Source organism: Etheostoma spectabile, chromosome 11, assembly GCF_008692095.1.
Source record: "Etheostoma spectabile isolate EspeVRDwgs_2016 chromosome 11, UIUC_Espe_1.0, whole genome shotgun sequence".
In the NCBI taxonomy this organism is placed as follows: Eukaryota; Metazoa; Chordata; class Actinopteri; order Perciformes; family Percidae; genus Etheostoma; species Etheostoma spectabile.
The window spans coordinates 11,167,062-11,189,701 of NC_045743.1; the positions used below are offsets into that span (position 1 = coordinate 11,167,062).

A 22,640-nucleotide genomic window follows, 5' to 3' on the forward strand; every position below is an offset into this window, starting at 1 on the left:
ACTGGTAATTACTCGTTATCTATTATTCCGTTAACGGAACCCCCACTTTTAAGGACATGTGTGAACCTGAGTTCCACAAGAGTGAGTTTATGTAGTCCTAACAACATGACCCCTCTTTCTTAATTGTATTCCCTGCATGAAATCAGATCATGCTTCACCGTCTCCTTTTCTTCACACAGACTGTAGTGCCCAGTTGGGGGTTTTCCTATTATAAAAAAGTGGACTGTTCAACCTACTATGACTGATGATTACTTTTTTGCTCTTTTTGGTTAGCCCCACTGTTTCTCACTCCTCCTACTTTATGCAAGTGTCTCCCTTTTCCCCATCATCCCAATATTGTTGGCATTGTTTGGAAATATCCCTCCATGCCTTTGATTTTCACAGTTTAATATTTAGTTATTTCCTTTCTTGACCGCCTCCTTTGCTAATTTATCCACTGTCTCATTTCCTGTATGTGCAGGCATAGACATGTAAAGATCTTTACATGTGTGCAGGTACCCACATGAACTAGACAGTTTACCCTGGTTGGCGAGCCTTGAAATTAGTAAACATTTCATACACCAAACTCTTGATGATTTCTGGTTTATCTTGCTTTGATACTTCTTGCAATCAAAATACCATAGCAAAATACACATCTGCAAGTTGCAGACTTGCATACTCACTCATCTGCAAGTTACGTAAAGTCACCAACTCCAATCCATAGACCGTTAAAGAACTGCTAGGCCAACTAGCTAGTTAGGTCTGCTGTTTTATTTCTGACCTTAAATCTCCACAAATATTAAGCATAGACTATAAAGACATATTACTGACAAGAAAACTTTTATATATTATTCTGATGTTTACTTTATTCTTATAATGCTGTTAAATACTTATATTTAAGAAAAGAAAAAAACAGATTCTATTCAGGCTCTGAGTAGGCGTAGCTAGTCCGCTTTGCCAGACCATCCACAAGCTGCGGGGCGGAGGGACATTTTCATTGTCCCTTTCCACTCCAAACAAATGTCTGCACAACTGCAAACAATGCTGATAGTGTTTTTTACAAGACAAAACACGTAATAGAGATTATGCATTATGGAAATTATTGACCCCATTTGCTAAAAATTGCGATTATGGAATCATGCAGTTGCCTAGGAGACAGTGACGCCGCCCTTGAAACCGCGCAACATTGCATTTTGGGATACCTTTCTCCATCATGGCGGATTAGGTAGTCGGCTAACGTTAACGGTTAGCATATTCAGCGATTGTTTGGTTTCACACATTGAAGGGGTGCAGCTATCTGGCATTTTCCACACAGGGACTGCATCCACCGAACCTAAACTGGGTAATGCCATGCTACAGAATGAACAGCTGTGATGAGCGAAGGAACTTTCTTTGAAACGAGTATCAGCTAATTGTTGAGCTAGCTTGTTGAATAGCCACGAGCATGCTAAATTAGCTAGCTAGCGGTAATGGTGGTGAATGAGTTGGCATTGGATCGCCGCTAAGGGCCGCGGCGTGCAGGCATCATGTTTAGCTCTTCGGCCTAAACATTGTCCAACTGGTAGCTAAGCGTGCAAAACAATTAATGTTTCAGGGAATACAAATTATTATTATTTTTTTTAAACTCAGCCATTGTTTTATTAAATTAAGCTTTTGTTAGGTAGCTAGCTAGCTGTAGTAATCTGTGAATTCATGTTACGGCATTGCAGGCCTTGACGGTAATCAGCGTTGTCTGTTATAGTGATAAAGTGATTCTGCATGAAAACTTTTTTTCTCGTTTTTGATTCTATTGTCCGCGCAGCTTTGATCTAGCTAACAATACGTATTTATGCTTCATTTTTTTGTGTGACTTAATACTGTAACATGATGTATCTAAAACAGATGGGCTAACTTATTGTCAGCTAACGCTACTTGAACTATAAAATAACATGTCGGCAACCATATCTTTGAAGCTAACAATAGCTTAAGCATTAGCGGTAATGTTCACTATGTTTTGGCTATCATCTCAAATGCTGTTGTATTACAATGGTTGTTTTCGGATGAGTGACGTTATCCATTGCTTTGTGCAAGTTAATTGTTTCCACAAATGTGTCTTTTATGTGTTTTGAGTAAACTGTATGAGATTCCGGATCATTGCAAATGTCTGAGTAACGTTAATGTTAGCGGTGCTACTCACATGTTACGTTTGTGTGGTAACGTTAGCCGGGCTAATGTTGGCAAGCTTTACGACTACTTTGTAGGACGACTTTTTAATTGTGCTTAAGTCAAGCAAAGAATAGTCCTATTTTTTTTCTTTATTTTTTCTTTTCTTTACTGAATACCAAGCTAGCTACCCAAAGAAGGAATATGCCCTTTAATTTCCACATCAGAATGCCCTGATTGTCCGAGTGACACTCAGAGTCGGTCTGCTGTCACTTTGAAGTGAAATTGATTATATACGTGTGTATTTTAATATCATTTCAGTGATCTTGTAATCTCTCGATATTTGCGCTAATTAACTAAGCATTGGGGTTGTGGGTTCAGAGATGAGCTGTCTTTAGTTTGCCAACCAAACCGTCCAGTTATTGTCAAGAATAATCAAGTTCTTGTTGGTCAGCACTATGCGGTTGAAACAAAGTATCAAAATGGTCAGAAGGTGTTCTTCTGATATCAATGTTCATCACACTACTTGTTTAGGAAGGAGAGGGAATGAGCCCTCAAGATTTTTTCTCAAGATTCTCCTGTCTCATTCTACATTTGGTTTATGTCACAAATGGGTCATATACAACAGTAGTCTGATACAACAGATGTGTTGTAAATCTTACCTTCATGTACGTTAAGTTTTTGTCCAAACTGTTTTAATGAGGTATTTATACACCTACATTTTGGAGGCGGTTTTTGTTTGGCTTAGCTAAAGCGGGCTGATGAAACCCCAATTAGTAGTTTAGATTATCAAGATGGTGTTACATTTTACTGTAGCATAGCTATGAAATCTACGTCCTGTTGTGTTAATGCTGCATTCTTTGTTGCTTAAGTTTCAATACCTTTTGCTTCCCTTTCCAGTGTTGAGTGACGGTGCAGCACGCCAGTGTCATTAAGAGGGCATTTTACAAAATTGGGGACAGCACAATGGAATGTGCATTGGGCATACCGTCAGGTGAGTACTAGATAAGACACACATACTCATGTCTCATTTAAGTTTCACTACAGATGGGTGTTTCAAATAACTTCATATTTAAGTACTCTCATTAAATTTTTATGAAGTCCTTGCATACTTGCAAAAAATCCAACATAAGAATTGTGTCCAAAATTAGAGTTGTCTTCATTGTTAAACAACCACAGGGTTTTTCCTGCCATTATACAGTTTTTGTGCTCCTCTCTTACGTCCCCAGTTGTGTTGTCCAGAGGAGTAAGGGAGCAACAATTACTAATAAGCCAGGAGTTTAAAGAAAGGAAACAGAGACTTGTACTATTAAACTATTTATTTAAACATAAAGGGGTCCAACACAAAACGACTTCCCTAAAAGAAATTAAGTAAAACCGGTTAAACTAAAGAAACTGAAAAAAACAACACTGGTACAACCAGTAACACCATCTCTCCACGGATGCGACAAAGAGCACCACCCAGCTCAAATTCACGACCCACAGCAACACGACTCTGCTCGGCTATCTGGCTCCTCCCCGCTTTCATCAATGCAGCTTTATGTCAATTCACCTGAATTGGAGGTGCTGCAGGTGTGCGTGACCAGTTAGATGGAGAGGGCGGTACCTGGCTCAGGACACGAGAGCAGAGAAAAACACACACGTAACAACTGCCTAAGTGTATAAACGTAAAAACAATGTGGAGTGCATCTGGACGACAAGCCGATGTCCGGGATGGGCATCCGCTCATTTTCCTCTACACAGTGGCACAAACAGTGTGATTGTCATTGAGTCTGAAGTTAGCAGTAAAGTTATAGCTGCAAACGTAGCAGTTCAGTCTTTGTAAAGTTTATCTGTGAAGTTTATAAGTGAATAAATTCTACAGGACCCAAGCCCAGTTCACATATCTTTCATGCTGCCGGCTGGTAATGTAATTGATGTATGACTGTGTACTGCGGAAAACCTAGTAGGATTAGCTTGGTGGCTGATATGAGCCACTTTTCATAGTAAGACATCATAGTAAGATATTGATAGTTAAAAAAAAAAAATAAAAGTGAGTACTCAATTTGTTGAACAAATCCTGACGTCCAAAATGACCTATTAGTCAGACAAATGTGTACTGTTCATCATACCATGGCTGGTTATGTGTATTCATCTGTATTGGATATAATATCATACCTAATGCTGCATTGTCTAATTGAAAGACTAACCAATAACTGCCAAATGCCCCTTAGCCATAAGACCTTTTACATAGCAAAATGATAACCAACACAGGCCTTCAGATCAACATTAAACAACAGGACTTGACAATAACTTTTTGAGGCTTTGTCCTTTGGACAAGTACATTAAGGTTTCTCTTGTCCATGCACAAAAGTCACTTGTCCAGGTTTTCTCATTTTTTTGCTGTTTTGCTAATGCAGAATTCTAACAAACCGTTGAAAGCATCCAAACACTATCAACGTTAGTACACTTCAGTTGAATCAGTAGGGGGAAAAAATGTGTCGCAAAAATAGATTTCCCTTCCAACAAGAAAAAAGGATATCCAGACAACATAATACAAAGCAATACTTTGCACGTAGTGGTAACTTGAACTTATAATATATTTAAAAAGTAATTGTAGCAGTAACAATGGATTTTTCTAAATGTTAACTTTTTTTCCTTCTACAATTTCTGCTGGGTCTAACATTAGTGTTCTGCTGCCCCACTGCTGCTGGGTCTAATGTTAGCGGTCCAATGTCAAGCCCTGCTAATTACATTACTTGCTTTAGGTTTTGTACATGTCATGGATTTGACAAATACTTGTAATGTTAAATACGGTCTTCCCTGTGCAGGTGATGAAGAGGCACCTGAGAAAGATGAAATGAATGCCAAGGAAGGGATTGAGCCACCCCACAAGAAAAACAAGAAGCACAGAAAACACAAGAGCAAGAAGAAGAAGAGGAAGAAGAAGGGGGAAAAGGAGAGCAGTTCAGAATCTGGTGCTGAGTCGGATGCAGAGCCTCCGCCGCCGCCGAGGGCTGTCAGGACCACCAGAGCCAGGTCCGAAGAACTACAATTTTATTTAAAACACACATTGTGTAAAGTAAATGTACTGCCTTGTGAGACTTGGTAGATGTAGTAGTAGTAGTAGTAGTATTCTGCTTATTTTTTTACTATAAAATTCAACTTAGCTTACAAAAGGTATGTAATAGTGAGTATTTTTTTTGTCAATATTCTAAATCTTTTGCTGTTCCGTTTTCATATTATTAAGCATAGGCCACATGTTTTTAACATGAATTACCATTACAATATGCATTTCTGCATTCTATCTAAAAGAAGTATTGTTAATACACCGCAATGGAATCTTGGTGGGTTTTATTGTGATAAATGTACAAACAAAAATGTTGTATGGAATCCAAGGTGTAATAAGGACTAGGCACCAAGCCACATTTCGACACATGCCTATAATATGTTTTAAATCCATTATGTTTCCGTATTATCTAGGGAATTGTTTTTACCAACATTACTGAATGGATTTTTTTTGTATGCCGAATAGGAAAAAAGGAAAAGGAGGTCTACTTGGTTTTGTTTGTATAAAGGAACTTACATTTTTCACATTAACAAGGATAAGCTGCAATTTTTCTTTTCCTTTTGTATTTCTAGTGCCAGACTGGCAGCAGCTACAGGAGCTGGAGACCCAGCTGGGCTAAAGGAGGAGTGCAGAAGGGATGTAATTACAGGTAGGAGACCCTCACACAAATGCAATTCATATTTTCTTTGAAAGTAATGGATTTTCCCTATTTGGTTAAAAAAATCCATCACTTCTTCTCTCAGATCGTGCAGACACAGAGGGAGATGCAAAATCCAAAAAACACAAAAGACACGCTGCCAAGAAGAAGAAAAAGAAGAAGAAGAAAGAAGAAAAGCAGGAAAAGAAATCCCCATCTCGCTCTCCATCTGAAAGCAGCTCAGCTTCAGGCTCTGAGTCTGAAGGTGAAGGAGGGAAAGGGGCTGGTGATGGCAAATACTCTCCTGCTGCAGCATCTGAACTGCAAGACCCTGCATCCAAACTGGTTTCAAAAAGCAAACGAGGGGAGAAACCTGAAGTGCTTGGAGTGAAGAAAGAGGAGCTATCAGATATGGATGTGTCCCCATCTGGAGGGAAGGGCAGTAATACCAATCGATCTGAAAAAGATATCAGGTCCCCCTCCGCAGGCCAGGATGAGATAACACAGACAGTAATGGTTAAGACAGAAGGTAGTCATGCTGATGGTACATTCAGCCATGCCCAGGAACTCCCTGACATTATCCCTAAACAGGAAGCTGGTACTGCAAGAGATGACCCCGTCCTGAAAGATCAGGCAAATTCAACTCAGAAGGCAAAGGTCAGGGAGCGTGATTCATCCAGGTCCAGGTCTCCTTCCCCTCCCAGGAGCATAGACATTAAAAGGTCTGGGTCAAGTCATAGTCGTTCCCCAACATCTAGTCCTAGCAGGCAGCACTCTGACGGGCAAACAGCATCAGCAAAGAAAGAACGATCAAGGACCCATTCCAGGTCAACCTCTAAGGGAAAACGGTCTACCACCCCTATAAAGTGTCGGCAGCTTTCCCGCTCTCAGTCACGCTCTCAGTCCCCTAAATCTAGGAAGAAGTCTCTCACCCCGTCTCCCAAGAGAGCTATCTGTCAGTCCCGGTCGACCTCTCGCTCCCTCACACCAAAGAAGATATCAAAGTCTCCAAGGAAGTCAAAGTCTCCTAAACGTCGGAGGAGTTCATTGTCTGTTTCTCCAAAGCGACGCAGAAGTTCCCGCTCTCCTAAAAGAAAGGTGTCACGATCCCCTAAACGTGGGGGGCGCAGGTCCCCCTCCCTATCTCGGTCTCCAAGGAGAAGTCGAAGGTCAGAGTCACGACCCCGTGGAGGCACAACTCACTCCAGGGCCCGCTCACCTAGAAGAGGTGGTGCAGTTGGCAGGCATTCAAGGTCACGTTCAATCACTAGAAACCGCCGCTCCAGCTCTAAATCAAGACGCCCTATACGCCGCTCTCGGTCGCGATCACTGGCAAGACGTGCAGGAGGTAGGCGCTCCAGGAGTCGATCTTTGTCTAAACGTAGGCGGTCACCACCCCCCAGATCCCGCCGCTCACGCTCCCGGTCAACCCGCAGAAGCAGGCGAACTCGGTCACGATCCGTTGTAGTCCTCAAGCGCAACCGGCGCTCCAGATCTAAAAGTCCCCGAAAACGTACCCGTTCCAGAACCCCTCCCTGTCGACGGCGCTCCCGTTCCCCCGCCAGGAGAAATCGTTCTCCACCGAGGTCTGGCAAACGGTCCAAATCTCGCTCGTTGTCTCAAAGGCATCGGTCAAAGTCACACTCGCCACTACCTGTCAAGAGGAAGTCCAAATCTCCTAGGAAGAGTGGAAGAAGGTCAAAGTCTAAATCTGTCTCTGTAGGCTTGAACAGATCCAAGTCCAGGTCTGAGTCAAGTGATGGGCGTTCAGACAACTCCTCCCCTGCCAGATCCACATCATCTTCTCCTGTTAAACAGATAAAGGCTTCCTCTCCTGAAGCAAAGCAGACAACTGGAGAAAGTGGAGGATTTACAGCTACAGCAGGTTAGGCTTTCTTCATTGTGGTTTTTAAGAAATCTACAAAAACATAAATTGATTTTGTTCCTTAATTTGTGTCTAAAATTGCTGTATCTGATCAGATACCAAGAGTGTCAACTAACATAAGTGAAACTCATCTTTCTATTCACCGCAAACTAGCAAATGTTAATTGTAATTGTATTATCAATTTGATGTGAACTAATATATTTCCTCAAATCATCAACAAATTCTAGTGTCGCTTTACCTTCCGCCCCTCAGGCCTCCAAGACAATCAGAAATGCGGGATATCATCTTTCTTCTTATTTGCTCTTTTTAACCAGCAGCAAATATTTATTATTGAACATTTGTGGTGAATACAGAGCAGAGTTTCCTGCAGAAAATGTGTTAGTTAAGGTGGTAGGTGGAGACTACAGACTCTGTAACCTTTAACAATTATTTATTAAACACTAAATATTAAATTTAAATAATATATAATTAATAGTTTATATCTTTGTGGCTATCTTTCACATGACGAGGAAACGTTTTTTCCAAAATTGTTTGCGTGGGGTGGGCCAACACGCATAAACAATGGCATTTATTAGCTATAAAGTGGTGATTTTTGGCAGCCCACCAAACCGATCATTAACCGTTGACCGACAAGCAGGAAACGGAGACTCGCTTCACCGTCCGGGAGGCTTTGACACACTTTCCCCACACTGTACTGGTTAACGTTAATCTGCGTGTTGTCGGACATAAAGCCACTTTCCCGAAACCGCTTGTGAGACTGACACAAGTCCAAAGCGGCGTGCATGTTCGATCCCGTCTCCACCTGCAGGTTGTCAACTGTGTGGTTTGGAATGAAAGGGAGAAAACAGGACGCAGAGTAACATTGAAATTGAAATTCAATGAAATTGCTGGTTTTTAATTTTTTTTTAACATGTAGTTAAGACAGCAGGCATGTCTTTCTAAGGTGGCCGCCATAACTGAACTTTGCAGGGTTTTCTGCAGCACTTTTCAAAGTATAGACTCCAAAGTAGGATGTCAAATCCGCAGTCAGTACTGTACAGAGACAGAACAAAAAAGGGAGGGCTTGGAGAAGAGTGAGCGAAGCAATAGGAGTACATGGTTTGTTCTGAAAATATAATATTTGTTACTGGATTCCAGCTACTTGGGGTACTTTTGAACCAAGTTAGCACAAAATCTTTTAACGTAATTAACTTAAGGGGGAATATTCCCAACTTGCAAAATACTCCAAAAACACTCCTTTCTGGCGAGTAACGCAAGGTGAAAAATTGGCTTTGTGTTTTACTGTTGCCTTGAAATGGCCTAACATGTCCTAACATGTACCATGCAGGTGCCTGGAAACCCATGCCCTCATCAGATGCCTCCAGCCCCCAAGCGAGGAGTTCCTCAGATACGTTGCAGGAGCAGCCTCAGGCGCTTTCTCCCAACCATGACAAGGAGCAGAGGCCGCGTGCCAGCTCATCCAATGAACGAAATGTTTCCAGGTCCAGGTCTGGTTCTAGAGAGCCCAGCACTGGCCCAGATGGGTCAGATTGTTCAGCAGCATCAGATGAAGAAGAGGTTTCTTCCTCCCCAGTTAAAATGGTATCTAAACACCAGAAAAGCTCAACTTCTTCACCTCGACGATCAACGTCCAAGTCTACATCTAGAAGGAAGCAGTCAAGGTTTGTATGTGCCTGTCCCACATCACAAATCAGGGTTCTGTAGGTCTAAAAACAGATTAAAATGTAATGTGAGTAAGTTCTTAAAAGGTATTAAATGGTAAAGACTTTGTCAAATGGGGACTTTTACACACTGCATCTAATCCCCAGACCCAATGCTAAAATGATGTCACTCTAGAAGGTGTAATTAAAAAGTCGTCATTGTGCATGTACAATAATTCATCAGTCTATATTATTCACCTTTTCTTAGGTCCAAGTCTCCTGTGAGAAAAAGAGAATCTGTCTCTCCATCAGAAAGGAAGAAACGGCGGTCCAAGTCTCGGAGTCCTGCCTGGCGAAGGAGGTCGCGCTCTGCCGCACGTCGTAAACGTTCACACTCCAAGTCACGAACCAGAATCCGGCGATCCAAGTCCCGCTCTCCTGCCCGAAAAAGACGATCTCGCTCACCCAATGCCCGTGGGAAGAGGAGGTCCAAATCCACAGACAGAAGCAAGCGATCAAAGAGCCGCTCCACAGGCCGGAGGAAAAGGTCAGGAGACAGAAGTAGGCGATCAAGGTCTCGTTCTTCTGATCGCAGACGCAGGTCTAGGTCAAGGGGCCGAGGGAGGCGCCCGGTGTTTCGCAGTCGTTCGTTTGATAGGCGGGACAGGTGGAAAAGGGAACCCAGTCACTCTCCAGTTCTCATTCTTCGCAAACAGCGACGCTCAGGGTCCCGAACACGACGCAGCACCAGCAAGACTCCTCCACGCCTCACTGACCTGGGTAAAACATTTTGATAGTAACTTACAGGCATGCAAACTTGTCGCCTTAAGAGGGAATGAATAATGAATTTTTTTAATGCCCACATGTGAGAATCGCTTACACAAACGTTATGATAACCTTAATTGGTTTAAGTTTTAATTAGCCTTCATATGGTTGAGTTGTTGGATTGGATTTAAGGTGTTAATGTAATTTGCTAGTGTACTTGTCATTCCAAATTCCACTTGTTTCGAAGATCTCGGACACTGTCTAACTTACAAAAATATTTTAACTTTAATAGCAGGCAACGTTAACTTAAAAATTAGGCAACTTTTTGGTACTAGACCATCTTCAGTTTAACATAACTGACGGCCCTCTGGGACTGCTCAGTTAACCATTTTTATGACAATTACAACATTGAGCTCCTCAGCCAAAGTGCTAACTTACTTAATGTTAAGGTCAGCCCCTGATGGTTCCATTTTTTTATGCTAAAATAATATTAGCAAGGTTAATACTGTCATAACCAAGACGTAATTATTTAAATATATTTGTTTACTTGACAGGGAAGATGCACACACCTTAACAGTACGCTTATTTTCATCTGGAGTCACAAACATTTGTCACGTGTGGCAAATTACACAATTTGCTTTTGGATTTGTTTTTGAACGTGAGACTAATTCATGAGACAACGGTGTAGACATTTAGTTAAAATGTACCTGCATTACTTTAGGGGTGGAGGAAAAAATCGATACAGCATAGTATCATAGTATATTTCCGCTGGCAATACTGGATTGATACATAGGCCAAGTATGGCTTATTTATTATATATGCGTTGGTCAGTTCGCCGGCCTGTCAATCTCATTTTGCAGCAATAAAATGGAAGTGAGATGAACAAACAGAGAAATGTATCTTTTTAGATAAAACAGATGTGGACAAAGTTTTCTTTTGGGGACATCATTAGAAATTGGGAAAAATTAGAAGTTGGATAAAAGATTATAAATTGTAATATATCGCAGCATATTGCAATAGGTTTAATTTTTCAATAATATTGTAACGTGACATAAGTATTGTGATGATATCGTATCGGGAGGCATCTGGGGATTCCCACCCCTACTTGTGATGCAGTTCAACGAAACACTTGTTACTAGCCCAATTATTTTGCGTGACAAGGAGGCAAAATCCAACCTCATAGATAACCAGCTGAATTAACATCACCTTGCTGCAGTTTTCTTTTAGTTGTAGCTGCAAAGAGCAAATACCACATTAATTTTTACTAGCAATGCCCACGCATCTTTATCACCCTTTTCACCCCTGATGAGTTTGCATGACTGAACTGATATTTATGATAATTTTTTTATTTTTTTGTATTAATTGTTTATCAAATTTTTCTAAGTTTATACATTTGTTATACACTGCTTGTATGCTTATTCTTGCCTTTTTCCCCCTCAATGGTCTGTTACCATTACCCCTCCCTCTCTTTCTTCAGATAAGGACCAGTTGCTGGAGATAGCCAAAGCTAATGCTGCTGCTATGTGCGCTAAGGCAGGGGTTCCCATTCCTGAGAGTCTTCGGCCGAAAGCCATTCTCCAGCTCCCTCTACCCACTCCATCTCCTACCCCCCTCTCCTTACCTCTACCTTTACCTCTCCCAATGGGCATGGGGATGCCCAACATGCCGAATATGCCCAACATGGGTCAAATGGGGATGCCCAATATTCCAGGAATGCCCAGCATGTCAAACATCACCATGAGTGCCGCTATGGCAAGTATGACAGCAGCTACAATGACAGCTGCCCTGACCAACATGGGTGCCCTGGCAGCCATGCCTCCCCTGGCCCCACTTCCTACAATCACTAACAAACCTCCCCCATGTCTCGTCCCCCCAACGCCAACCCTTAACCTGGACCACATCGAGGAAGCAAAGAGGAAGGTCACACAGCAAGCTAACATTCACACCATCAAGGAGCTTACTGAGGTAAAGGGGTGACTGTGTTAATGCCTGTTTTTGTTGGAGAGTAATTATGCTGTAATAATGTAATGTGCACATTTGAGAGAACCAAAGTTGAATCAAAGAATGTTAAAGAGTGTGTAATGTGGATGTGTTTTTCAGTGTGTTTATGAGCACAACTGTGCCAACTCAGTTACGGATTTATTTTTCTCTGTGTTTTTACAGAAGTGTAAGATGATTGCAAATAGCAAGGAGGAGATGGCTATTGCTAAACCCCATGTCTCAGACGATGAAAGCTAAAACCGCCAAGCCCTCACGGTACAATTTTTAATCTTTTGATTTTAATGAAAACCTTATGTTCTCTGTAGACATCAAATGCTGAACAAAGTTTTCCTTTCCTTCTCGCTCTCCGCTCTCTCTCTCTCTCTCTCTCTCTCTCTCTCTCTCTCTCTCTCTCTCTCTCTCTCTCTCTCTCTCTCTCTCTCTCTCTCCTCTCTCTCTCTCTCTCTCTCGCTCTCTCTCTTTTGTCTGCACACAGACACGACTCCTCAAAGACTAATGAAAGTAAAAAAAAAAAAAAAAATGTTTTACAGGAGGACCTACCTTCCCACAGTTCCCTTTGGCAGCCAGATGACCTGACTGAGCCTCATAAACCACCGAGAAGAAGAGCACCCAAGTTGTCGACCAGAGTGAACTAGACACATTGACATGTTGTATGACTGTATAGTGAGTGTGGGTCTGTGTGTGAATTGTTGGTTGGTGGGTCGGTGTGTGTACTGTGTATATAGTTAATTTCACCACCTCAGTGTTTCTGCTCATTTAGGCAGTCACTGACTGAAGAGGAAACCAAACTAACTAGTGTCGCAAGTGTTTTGTAAAAGATTAGTTTCTCTAAATTGCTTTTACTTTTATGCTTTAAAGAATTGTGTTAAGTGGAGACTGCTTCCTTGTTCTGCTGTATTCCCCTTAGTTAGCGCCAATTCCTAGTTTTATAAACAAATAATGCAGACAACGTTTTGGTAGATTCTTACACGTGATTTGTTTTCACAAGCCCAGGTTTTCAGGGCAAATGAGTGACCACGTGAATCCTGGAACATGGTGCCAGACCTGATTTTTTTGAAGGAATGGAATAACTGAATATATTGGATGCAAGAAGGTTTGCTTTTTGGCTATGACGCACATTCATTCACAAAACATTACTTTTAGCACTGCCCTGGGTGTGATTTTTCCTCCTTCTAAACTGCACCAACCTAATCTTTGACTCTACCCTGGTTTTTCATATTGGACTATGTTGGGGGATTTTCTTTGGAAACATGTTTGCTGTATATTTAATGGCATTTTATCTGCCACACTTTTAACACCAATATCCTAACATGCAGTGTTTTGCAGATATAATTTAAGATCCACAAAAAGCATACAATTTGTATTCCCTGGGGATTGCCATGATAGGGTTTTAAAAAAAGACATTTGATTGAGTGTAAACATGAAAGGCCTATGTTTCTATTATTTGTTATCCAGGTTTGATTTTAAAAGCAATGCAGGTTGATGGCTGTCTTGGAGAACCCTCATGTCTGGACCTTGCCATCAGAACATAACCTACCATAATACCCAAAATCCCAGATTCATATCACAACTGAGCTCCAATTGACGGGACCTTGAGCCACCAAGCTTTAGCTATAGCAATGTAAAAAACAAAAAACAGATGAGGGATAATGTAACTTCCAATAAACTTAACAATGTAAATGGCGGTAGTTATTACCTTAGAATAAAATTTCTAATTCACTGTGTTGCTGAATACATGATAAACAAGTTTTTTTTTTATATATAAATATGCTTTAGATATTCTTTTGCCTTTCTGTTGCTGTTTACATTATTAAAACAATTATGAGTAGCTTTTATTGAGGCACATATGAAGAACAATTAATGTTATTTTGCTGGGGCTGACAAATTACTTACAGTGGTTATAGAGTTGAATGCAGAACGTTGAGTATGTCCTGAACTGTGCGATTGTTAATCCAAGTTTTTTGCATAGACAATCAAGGTTCTTTGTCTTGAGGCTTTTTTTGTTTTTTTGAAGAAAGAACTATAACCACAATTTATACATCTTGCAGCATTGCAAATATGAGACAATTGTCATGGATCAGTGCAAACAATGGAAAAACCCAACAAGCCCTTTTCATTTAATCCACTGACTTAATATTTGTTGTAAATGTTGCCCTTGCCCCTAATTGGTCTTCTGTGTTAGCTGCGTCTGGATAAACACGTACATGTTTTACTGAATGCTTTTGTACCCTTGGATAACTGATGAACAAGACAAACTTGGTGCTTTTGGTAAATTTGGCAGTGTTGAGGTTTTTGAGGAATCTTGCGCTCTTAACTCATTTATTCATTTTGTCAACCTCCCACACCCAGGGCTGTTTAACTGGAAGATGATCTGTTATGGTTTCCAACTATACTGTCTGTACCAAAAGAATTGTTGAATTGATCCCTTGAGTTACTCTTTAGCTATTTTAATGACAGATAAAAGATGAAAATGCATTTTAGGAATCTTTTTTGTTGTTGTTGGGCTAATTGAATATGACATTGCCTGCTTTGTACATAAATGTGTTGATTATTAAAAACCTCAATGATCTGTATATATTTGTGTGCTGTGTTCATTTTAGTCAAGCTCATTTCTGACAAACATGCCATTGGAGCCAGATAAACTAATTTAAAACCGTCAATTTTATAATAAGTTAATGGCTGATGAGTTGGTGCATTGCTTTAAATCAGAAATCGTTAACCAAACTACATTCAATTTTATTTATAGTATCAAACCAAACAAGTTATCTCCAGACACTTTTCAGATAGTAAGTCTTGTAAAGAGGTCTAGGCCACACTGTAATTTACAAAGGCACAACAATTCCAGTAATTCTCCCAAGAGCAAGCGTTTAGTGCGACAGTGATGAGGAAAAACTCCTTCTGTAACAGCATGATTGAAAGCTGGTCCAAGGCAAACCTGAGCCAGCTCTGTAAAGGTTGGGTAGATGAATCTTACAACTATGGGGGGCTGTTTCTGCAGCCATACACCCTCCCCCGCCAGTCTAGGCGAACGCTGCAACTCCTCACTCCTTAACTATAAGCTTCATTAAAAAGGAGAGTTTTAAGTTTACTCTTAAATGTGGTGATGGTGTCTGCCCTCCAAAGCCAGACTGGAAGCTGGTTCCACAGGAGAAGAGCCTGATAGCTGAAGGCTCTGGGTCCTCTGGTTCCCTACTTTGGTACTTTGGACTGCAGGGGGGTATAAAGATTTAAAAATAAGTCATACATAATTCATAAAATAATTACTAATATAATGAATGCCTTAATGAATGGATTCTAAACATTAGAAATGTAAAATTTAAATATTTTTTCAGTTACAAGACTGTTGTACAAGATTATTGTACCTCTTTTAAGACTTTTTTTCAAGGTTTTTGTCAAATTTTCGAAGTTTGTTGCTTTTTAAAAAATGTGTCTCTTTTGTTGACCTAGAGTTGCCTTACTTCCTTCCTTCTCTCTACCCTCTTTTTCCAAGCTTTTGACATTTTTCAAAAGGTTTTGTTTTTATTATACAGCATTTAAATGTGTTTTTCAGTTACAAGGCTGTTTAGTAAATCCATTGCTGACATTGCTGTAATGTTCCTCTTTATATAGGCTTTTTTTTTTTTCTACCAAAAATGATTTGCGCTGATTAGGTGGTGCTTAGAGAGAGCCACTGCTTTAGTGGGACAATAATGTACAATGAGCTCTTCAAGATATGATGGTGCCTGACCATTAAGAGCTTTGTAGCTCAGGAGAAGGATTTTAAATTCAATCCTGGATTTTACAGGAAGCCAATGCAGAGAAGCTAATACAGGAGAAATATTATCTTTTCTTAGTTCTTGTCAGAACACCCGCTGCAGCATTCTGGATCAGCTGCAGAGTCTTAACAGACTTATTTGAGCAACCTGATAATAAGGAATTACACCAGTCCAGCCTTGAAGTAACAAATGCATGGACTAGTTTTTCAGCATAATTTTGGCAATGTTACACAGATGAAAAAAGGCTCTTCTGGAGATTTGTTCTCAGTGGGCATTATATTAGGATATATTATATTAGGATATATAAGGATGTTAGGATATATAAGGATATATCCTGATCAAAAACTCAATATATCTTTGGATATATCTTTGGACAGCTTTGGAGGTGTTAAGGGTCCAGCACAATAACCGTAGTTTTGTCTGAGTTTAACATCAGGATATTGTAGGTCATCCTGGATTTTATGCAAATGCTGCTTGAAGTGTAACCAACTGTCTGGTTTCATCTGGCTTGATTGATAGGTGTAATTGGGTGTCATCTGTTTAACAGTGAAAATGAATGGAGTGTTTCCTAATTATATTGCCTAGGAAGCATATGTAAGGTGAATAGAATTGGTCCAAGAACTGAGCCTTGTGAAACGCCATGGCTAACTTTAGCTTGCCTTGAAGATATACATCTTGTCTTTTGGGAGAAGATCCTAGCTGTCTTTCCAACCCAGCAAAGCCTATAAATAGAATTTTGTTAAAAGTGTGGATTGTTGATCAAATTATTATAATTGTTGTTACTAGTACTGAGCTAACACACTAGTTACCCGCTCCAAACTGTCATGACACACCCCATTTCACGATCAAAGGAGTAACAACTTTAGTTTAAAAGGAATCCGCATGGAGTAGTAAAGTAGCTTTTGTACTGTTTGACATGGTCTATGAGTTTAAAATTAGACTGCACTGCCAGGTGTGGTTGGAATAATGTGACATTGGCCCACTTGTGCATTGCTCTGCAGTGAGCGACCAGTCTTTCAGATTTATAATGAAAGCCTTCACAGCAGAGATGGAGCCCTACTGCATTACTTGATTGTACAAATCATTGATTTGCAAGACAGTGTGCTTGTGTGTGGTTAGTTTGTGTGTTTGTCTGTGTGAACGAAAGATAAAGACAATAAATCTAATACATGTTTATATGAGTGTTTGGGGTGAACTGATGCCACCATGTCATTTCCTGTGTGCTTCGATAATGAAAACATTTTTTTTTTAAATGCTTTAGGCTAGAAAACACCTAATGTAATTATAAAACCCTCCTACAAGTGGTGCACTTTCTCTTTGTTTCAACTGTACTTTAATTGTGGAGGTCAGAAACTTAAAGACAGCATCGACAAAGAAGGCCTTAAACACTATAATGTAAAGCTCTAACAGATTGTGTGAGAACAGGTAAAGTAAGTTTCCTGTTTCGCTCTGGTCTCAAAACATCTGGCCAAAGGATTACAGTTGAAAATTAGCCAGCGGGTTAACACTGGCAAATTTCCAGAAATGTTAATTAATCTGCATTGTCCTTTGCAAATAATTACAATAAATAAATTAAAACTAATGAAAAAAGTCAAATGTAAGGGCATTAAATACTTTATTTACAGTTAACAAGTTGTATGATTTACTCAGATGTTGAGGAAAGAAAAGCAACCCAGGGCACTCTTCAGGAAGAAAGATTCAATCCGTGGATTGTACTGACTTGGATAAAAAGTTAAAAACTCCGGAGAGTTTCCGTCTTAGTCTTTATCATGGAGTTTAATGCTCAGATGGAAAATACAATCACAATTACCATAGTCATGGATTGAGGGCTTTGGATGGTAACACTTTATAATAACCATCATTAATAGATGGTAAAGTAACAGTTATTTAATCTTTAGTTAATTTTCATTTAACTATAAGCAAACAGTAATTTTACTGTCATTAACCAAGTCAATTAATAATGTTTACTATTTATCAGTAGTGCTGTCAATTAACAGTTTATTGTTACTCACATTCACACTCAAATACTATATTAGGTATTGGGTAATGATTAGAAAAATGTTTGGAAACCCTTAAGAATTGTTCTGTGTGGTAAAACTGCACATTTTAGAGTGGCCTTTAATTGTGGCCAACCTATGGCATACCTGTGCAATAATCCTGATGTCTAATCATCAGATTGATATGCCACACCTGTGAGGTGGATGGATTATCTCGGCAAAGGAGAAATGCTCACTTACACAGATTTAGACAGATTTGTGAACAATATTTGAGAGAAATAAGACTTTTGTGTACGTAGAAAAAGTCTTAGGTCTTTGAGTTCAGCTCATGAAAAATAGGGGCAAAAACAAAAGTGTTGCGTTTATCAATTTGGTCAGTATATGTATGTGGTTGTAAATATGTATATATGTGTATATACACATATATACTATGTATGTACACTACCGTTCAAAAGTTTGGGGTCACATTGAAATGTCCTTATTTTTGAAGGAAAAGCACTGTACTTTTCAATGAAGATAACTTTAAACTAGTCTTAACTTTGAAGAAATACACTCTATACATTGCTGATGTGGTAAATGACTATTCTAGCACAAATGTCTGGTTTTTGGTGAAATATCTACATAGATGTATAGAGGCCCATTTCCAGCAAATATCACTCCAGTGTTCTGATGGTACAATGTGTTTGCTCATTGGCTCAGAAGGCTAATTGATGATTAGAAAACCCTTTTGCAATCATGTTCACACATCTGAAAACAGTTTAGGTCGTTACAGAAGCTACAAAACTGACCTTCCTTTGAGCAGATTGAGTTTCTGGAGCATCACATTTGTGGGGTCAATTAAACGCTCAAAATGGCCAGAAAAAAGAACTTTCATCTGAAACTCGACAGTCTATTCTTGTACTTGGAAATGAAGGCTATTCCATGCGAGACATTGCTAAGAAATTGAAGATTTCCTACAACGGTGTGTACTACTCCCTTCAGAGGACAGCACAAACAGGCTCTAACCAGAGTAGAAAAAGAAGTGGGAGGCCGCGTTGCACAACTGAGCAAGAAGATAAGTACAGTAGAGTCTCTAGTTTGAGAAACAGACGCCTCACAGGTCCCCAACTGGCATCTTCTTTAAATAGTACCGCAAAACACCAGTGTCAACATCTACAGTGAAGAGGCGGCTGCGGGATTCTGGGCTTCAGGGCAGATTGGCAAAGAAAAAGCCATATTGAGACTGGCCAATAAAAGAAAAAGATTAAGATGGGCAAAAGAACACAGACATTGGACAGAGAAAGACTGGAAAAAAGTGTTTTGGACGGATGAATCCAAGTTTGAGGTGTTTGGATCACAAAGAAGAACGTTTGTGAGACGCAGAACAAATGAAAAGATGCTGGAAGAATGCCTGACGCCATCTGTTAAGCATGGTGGAGGTAATATGATGGTCTGGGTTGCTTTGGTGCTGGTAAGGTGGGAGATTTGTACAGGGTAAAAGGGATTCTGAATAAGGAAGGCTATCACTCCATTTTGCAACGCCATGCCATACCCAGTGGACAGCGCTTGATTGGAACCAATTTCATCCTACAACAGGACAATGACCCTAAACACACCTCCAAATTGTGCAAGAACTATTTAGAGCAGAAGCAGGCAGCTGGTATTCTATCGGTAATGGAGGGCCAGCGCAGTCACAGATCTGAACCCCATTGAGCTGTTGTGGGAGCAGCTTGACCGTATGGTACGCAAGAAGTGCCCATCCAACCAATCCAATTTGGGAGCTGCTTCTGGAAGCGTGGGGTGCAATTCTCCAGATTACCTCAACAAATTAACAGCTAGAATGCCAAAGGTCTGCAATGCTGTAATTGCTGCAAATGGAGGATTCTTTGACGAAAGCAAAGTTTGATTAAAAAAAACTTATTTCAAATACAAATCATTATTTCTAACCTTGTCAATGTCTTGACTCTATTTTCTATTCATTTCACAACGTATGGTGGTGAATGAGTGTGACTTTTCAGGAAAACACAAAATTGTTTGGGTGACCCCAAACTTTTGAACGGTAGTGTACATAGATTTAAAAAAAAAACAATAACCAATGACCAGAATGACCAATAACTAACTACAAAGTATTTATTAACAAGGTGTTATAGTCATCTGTTCTAGTAACCATTAACAAAGTGTTAGGAATATCTGGTCCATCTATCTATGAAATGTTTGAATTTATGGTTTCTTAATAAAAACATTTTAAATCATTACCCGATACCTAATATAGTATATGAGTGATATGTGTGTAACAATAAAGTGTTAATTAACAGCACTACTAATAACTAGTAAACATTATTAATTATAATTTCATTGTTTGGCAGCAGTAAAATGACTGTTTGCTAAACTAAATATTAAATAACTATAACTATTTACCAAAAAAATAAAATGTTATCTTGTACTGTTGTGTTGTAGTAGCATAGAAAAGTAAGGGACTGTATGTAAGTTATTGGGGGGTGGGGAGGAGGGTGGAATCTAGTGTAAATTGAAATCAGAAAGAAACATTTTTGATGGACTGTGCCCATGACAATAGCCATCGCAGAACACTCCCTCCAAGATCTCAAAACAATACTCATCGCAAAAATACAGACAATCTCTTTCATTGTCTTTTCTTTTTATTAAAGAGCTGCTATATGAGCTGTAATGAAAAAAATAGACACCTAATACAGTATGGCCAAAGAGCACCCTTATTACCCACAGAGCACTACACATCTTTTTGATGTAACTATTAGATTTTTTTTATACTTAATATCTATATATATATATATATATATATATATATATATATATATATTATATAATATATATAACTGCAATCTCTGAAAGAGTTACTCTGTTTACATATTTGAGCCAATTATACTCTTTATACTAATATTAACTATACTAATTATATTAAGTGACAGGCCTTCCTGTCAGTGTCTGCATGTGCGCTTGTTAACACACAGCAGTCACGTTTGCATGTATACGTGTGGGTTGCAGACGGGGCTATGATTCATAGGATTTTGCAGATCTGTTGGTCGATGGATAGCAAAGTGCTTTGCAATGGCCACCCAGTCCAACACTCTGCCCACTCTGTCAGGCAGTCAGGAAAGGAGGTCACATACACACATTTTCTCTCACTCCCCCTTGCTTTCCCTTTCCACAACACACATATCTCTTACAACATTGCTTCACACACTCCACTAATACACACATGCAAAAGCCACACACACACACACACACACACACACACACACACACACACACGATAAGCTGATGAATTCAGCCTGTGGTAGAGTTCTGGATCAGCGTGGAACTTATTACACTATAATGTGAGACAGACTAATGAAAACAACAGACAGTCAAAAGAAAGGGAGAAAAGAGGATTTGAGAGAATTGAGAGGCTTGACGAGTTACAAGCCGATGAGAGTCAGGAGAGGACAGGAGAAAACTGAAAACAAAGAAGAAAATAAGATGCCCATTTTTACTGAGGAAAATTTGGAGCGCTGCCTGCAGAGCAAAACCAAGTGACCCATGTCTGCAACTGTGAGGGTCCATGTACTGGTCCATGTGACTTTGACTGTACTTGTCGGCTCATTGTACTGTCAAAACTGTGTGCGCACATTTCAGTTCAAGTGTGTGTGACAATGTCCTCGACATTACAGAGTCATAACAAACCAAAATTGTATGAAAGCAGAAGAGCCTGCTGCTACAATAGCATGTGAACATGTTTTACACGATTGAAGACACACGTTGCATGCATGCAAGAATATTTCATGAGGGCAGTAGGAAGGAGCAACTATAGATCCTAATTCTTTGATGAGTGAAGTTAAGTTAAATCAAATGTTAATGCAAACTAAAAAGTATAAGTTAAATTTCAAAACATTATTTTCATTTAGCATTCCAGTTAGAACATTTATTTATGTGTGTTTGCACATTTGCAAAGAATATTAAAATGTTAGGAAGAATTTAATCAAAGACATTTATAAAATTAAAACAATGTAAATTAATTATTTGCAAGTTCAAATGCTGTACATTAGCTGTAACAGTAAGATGCACAACATCTGAAAACGGAGCTAGTTTTAATGTGATTGTGCTATATTAACTCAGTGCTGCAGTCTAATGTGTTGTAGTGGGTGTACTGTATTATATATATATATAATATATATATTATACATGCACATATATATATATAGTATGTACATATGCTTTACATAGTGGGGGGTCTGGGTGTCTTCCCCAGGGAAGTTTATATGGTGCTAAAACAGTCTCATAAGTATTTGCAAATTCTAAAACACAATTACGAACACAAAGTGATTTGTATTTGTAGTTGTACATCTATGTTGTATCTGTGCCTTTACCTTGTGACTTGTGAAATATAATGCACAAATGAACGCAGAACAGATTTGTATCTGCAAATGCGTAGCTGTGTCCGTGTGTCCATTGTAAGGGAAAGTATGTTTTTTTTTTTGATCAATTTTTTTGTTGTTGTATATATTCAAACAAACAATTGCAAACAATACACTGAGACAAAGGAACACATCCCAGAGTCAAACAAGGGAGGAAAGCTGGGAGGGAGGGAGACAAAACAACACATGCAGAAACAGACACACTAACAGACACAGACAGACACAAGACAAGGGACCAAACACATGCGCAAGTTGATGTACAGGCTGTAGCACAAGGCTCAACGATTCAGCGACGTTGCACCAAGTGTCCAGGGTCTTTCCCAGCACTCCATGAATGCGTGCTGTCAAAAGTTCCACGTACACGACATCCAAAAAGGAAAG

The 22,640-nt window shown here is 39.6% G+C and overlaps 1 protein-coding gene across 4 annotated transcripts; it reads left to right on the top strand.

The window, feature by feature from the left end:
* The first annotated feature begins 1,154 nt into the window (after positions 1 to 1,154).
* sona (SON DNA and RNA binding protein a) lies at positions 1,155 to 14,671 on the top strand. 4 transcript variants are annotated; one of them, XM_032529035.1, is made up of 10 exons: positions 1,155 to 1,321; positions 3,022 to 3,115; positions 4,932 to 5,139; positions 5,743 to 5,819; positions 5,914 to 7,692; positions 9,020 to 9,353; positions 9,601 to 10,112; positions 11,575 to 12,062; positions 12,261 to 12,353; positions 12,574 to 14,671. In XM_032529035.1, the coding sequence occupies exons 2-9, from the start codon at positions 3,088 to 3,090 to the stop codon at positions 12,333 to 12,335; spliced, it is 3,501 nt and encodes a 1,166-aa protein (XP_032384926.1). In that variant the 5' UTR covers positions 1,155 to 1,321; positions 3,022 to 3,087; the 3' UTR covers positions 12,336 to 12,353; positions 12,574 to 14,671. The 4 variants fall into 4 exon arrangements, with proteins under 4 accessions (XP_032384926.1, XP_032384927.1, XP_032384928.1 ...); XM_032529036.1 differs by having other exon boundaries at positions 12,577 to 14,671; XM_032529037.1 differs by having other exon boundaries at positions 12,629 to 14,671.
* Positions 14,672 to 22,640: the final 7,969 nt, after the last annotated feature.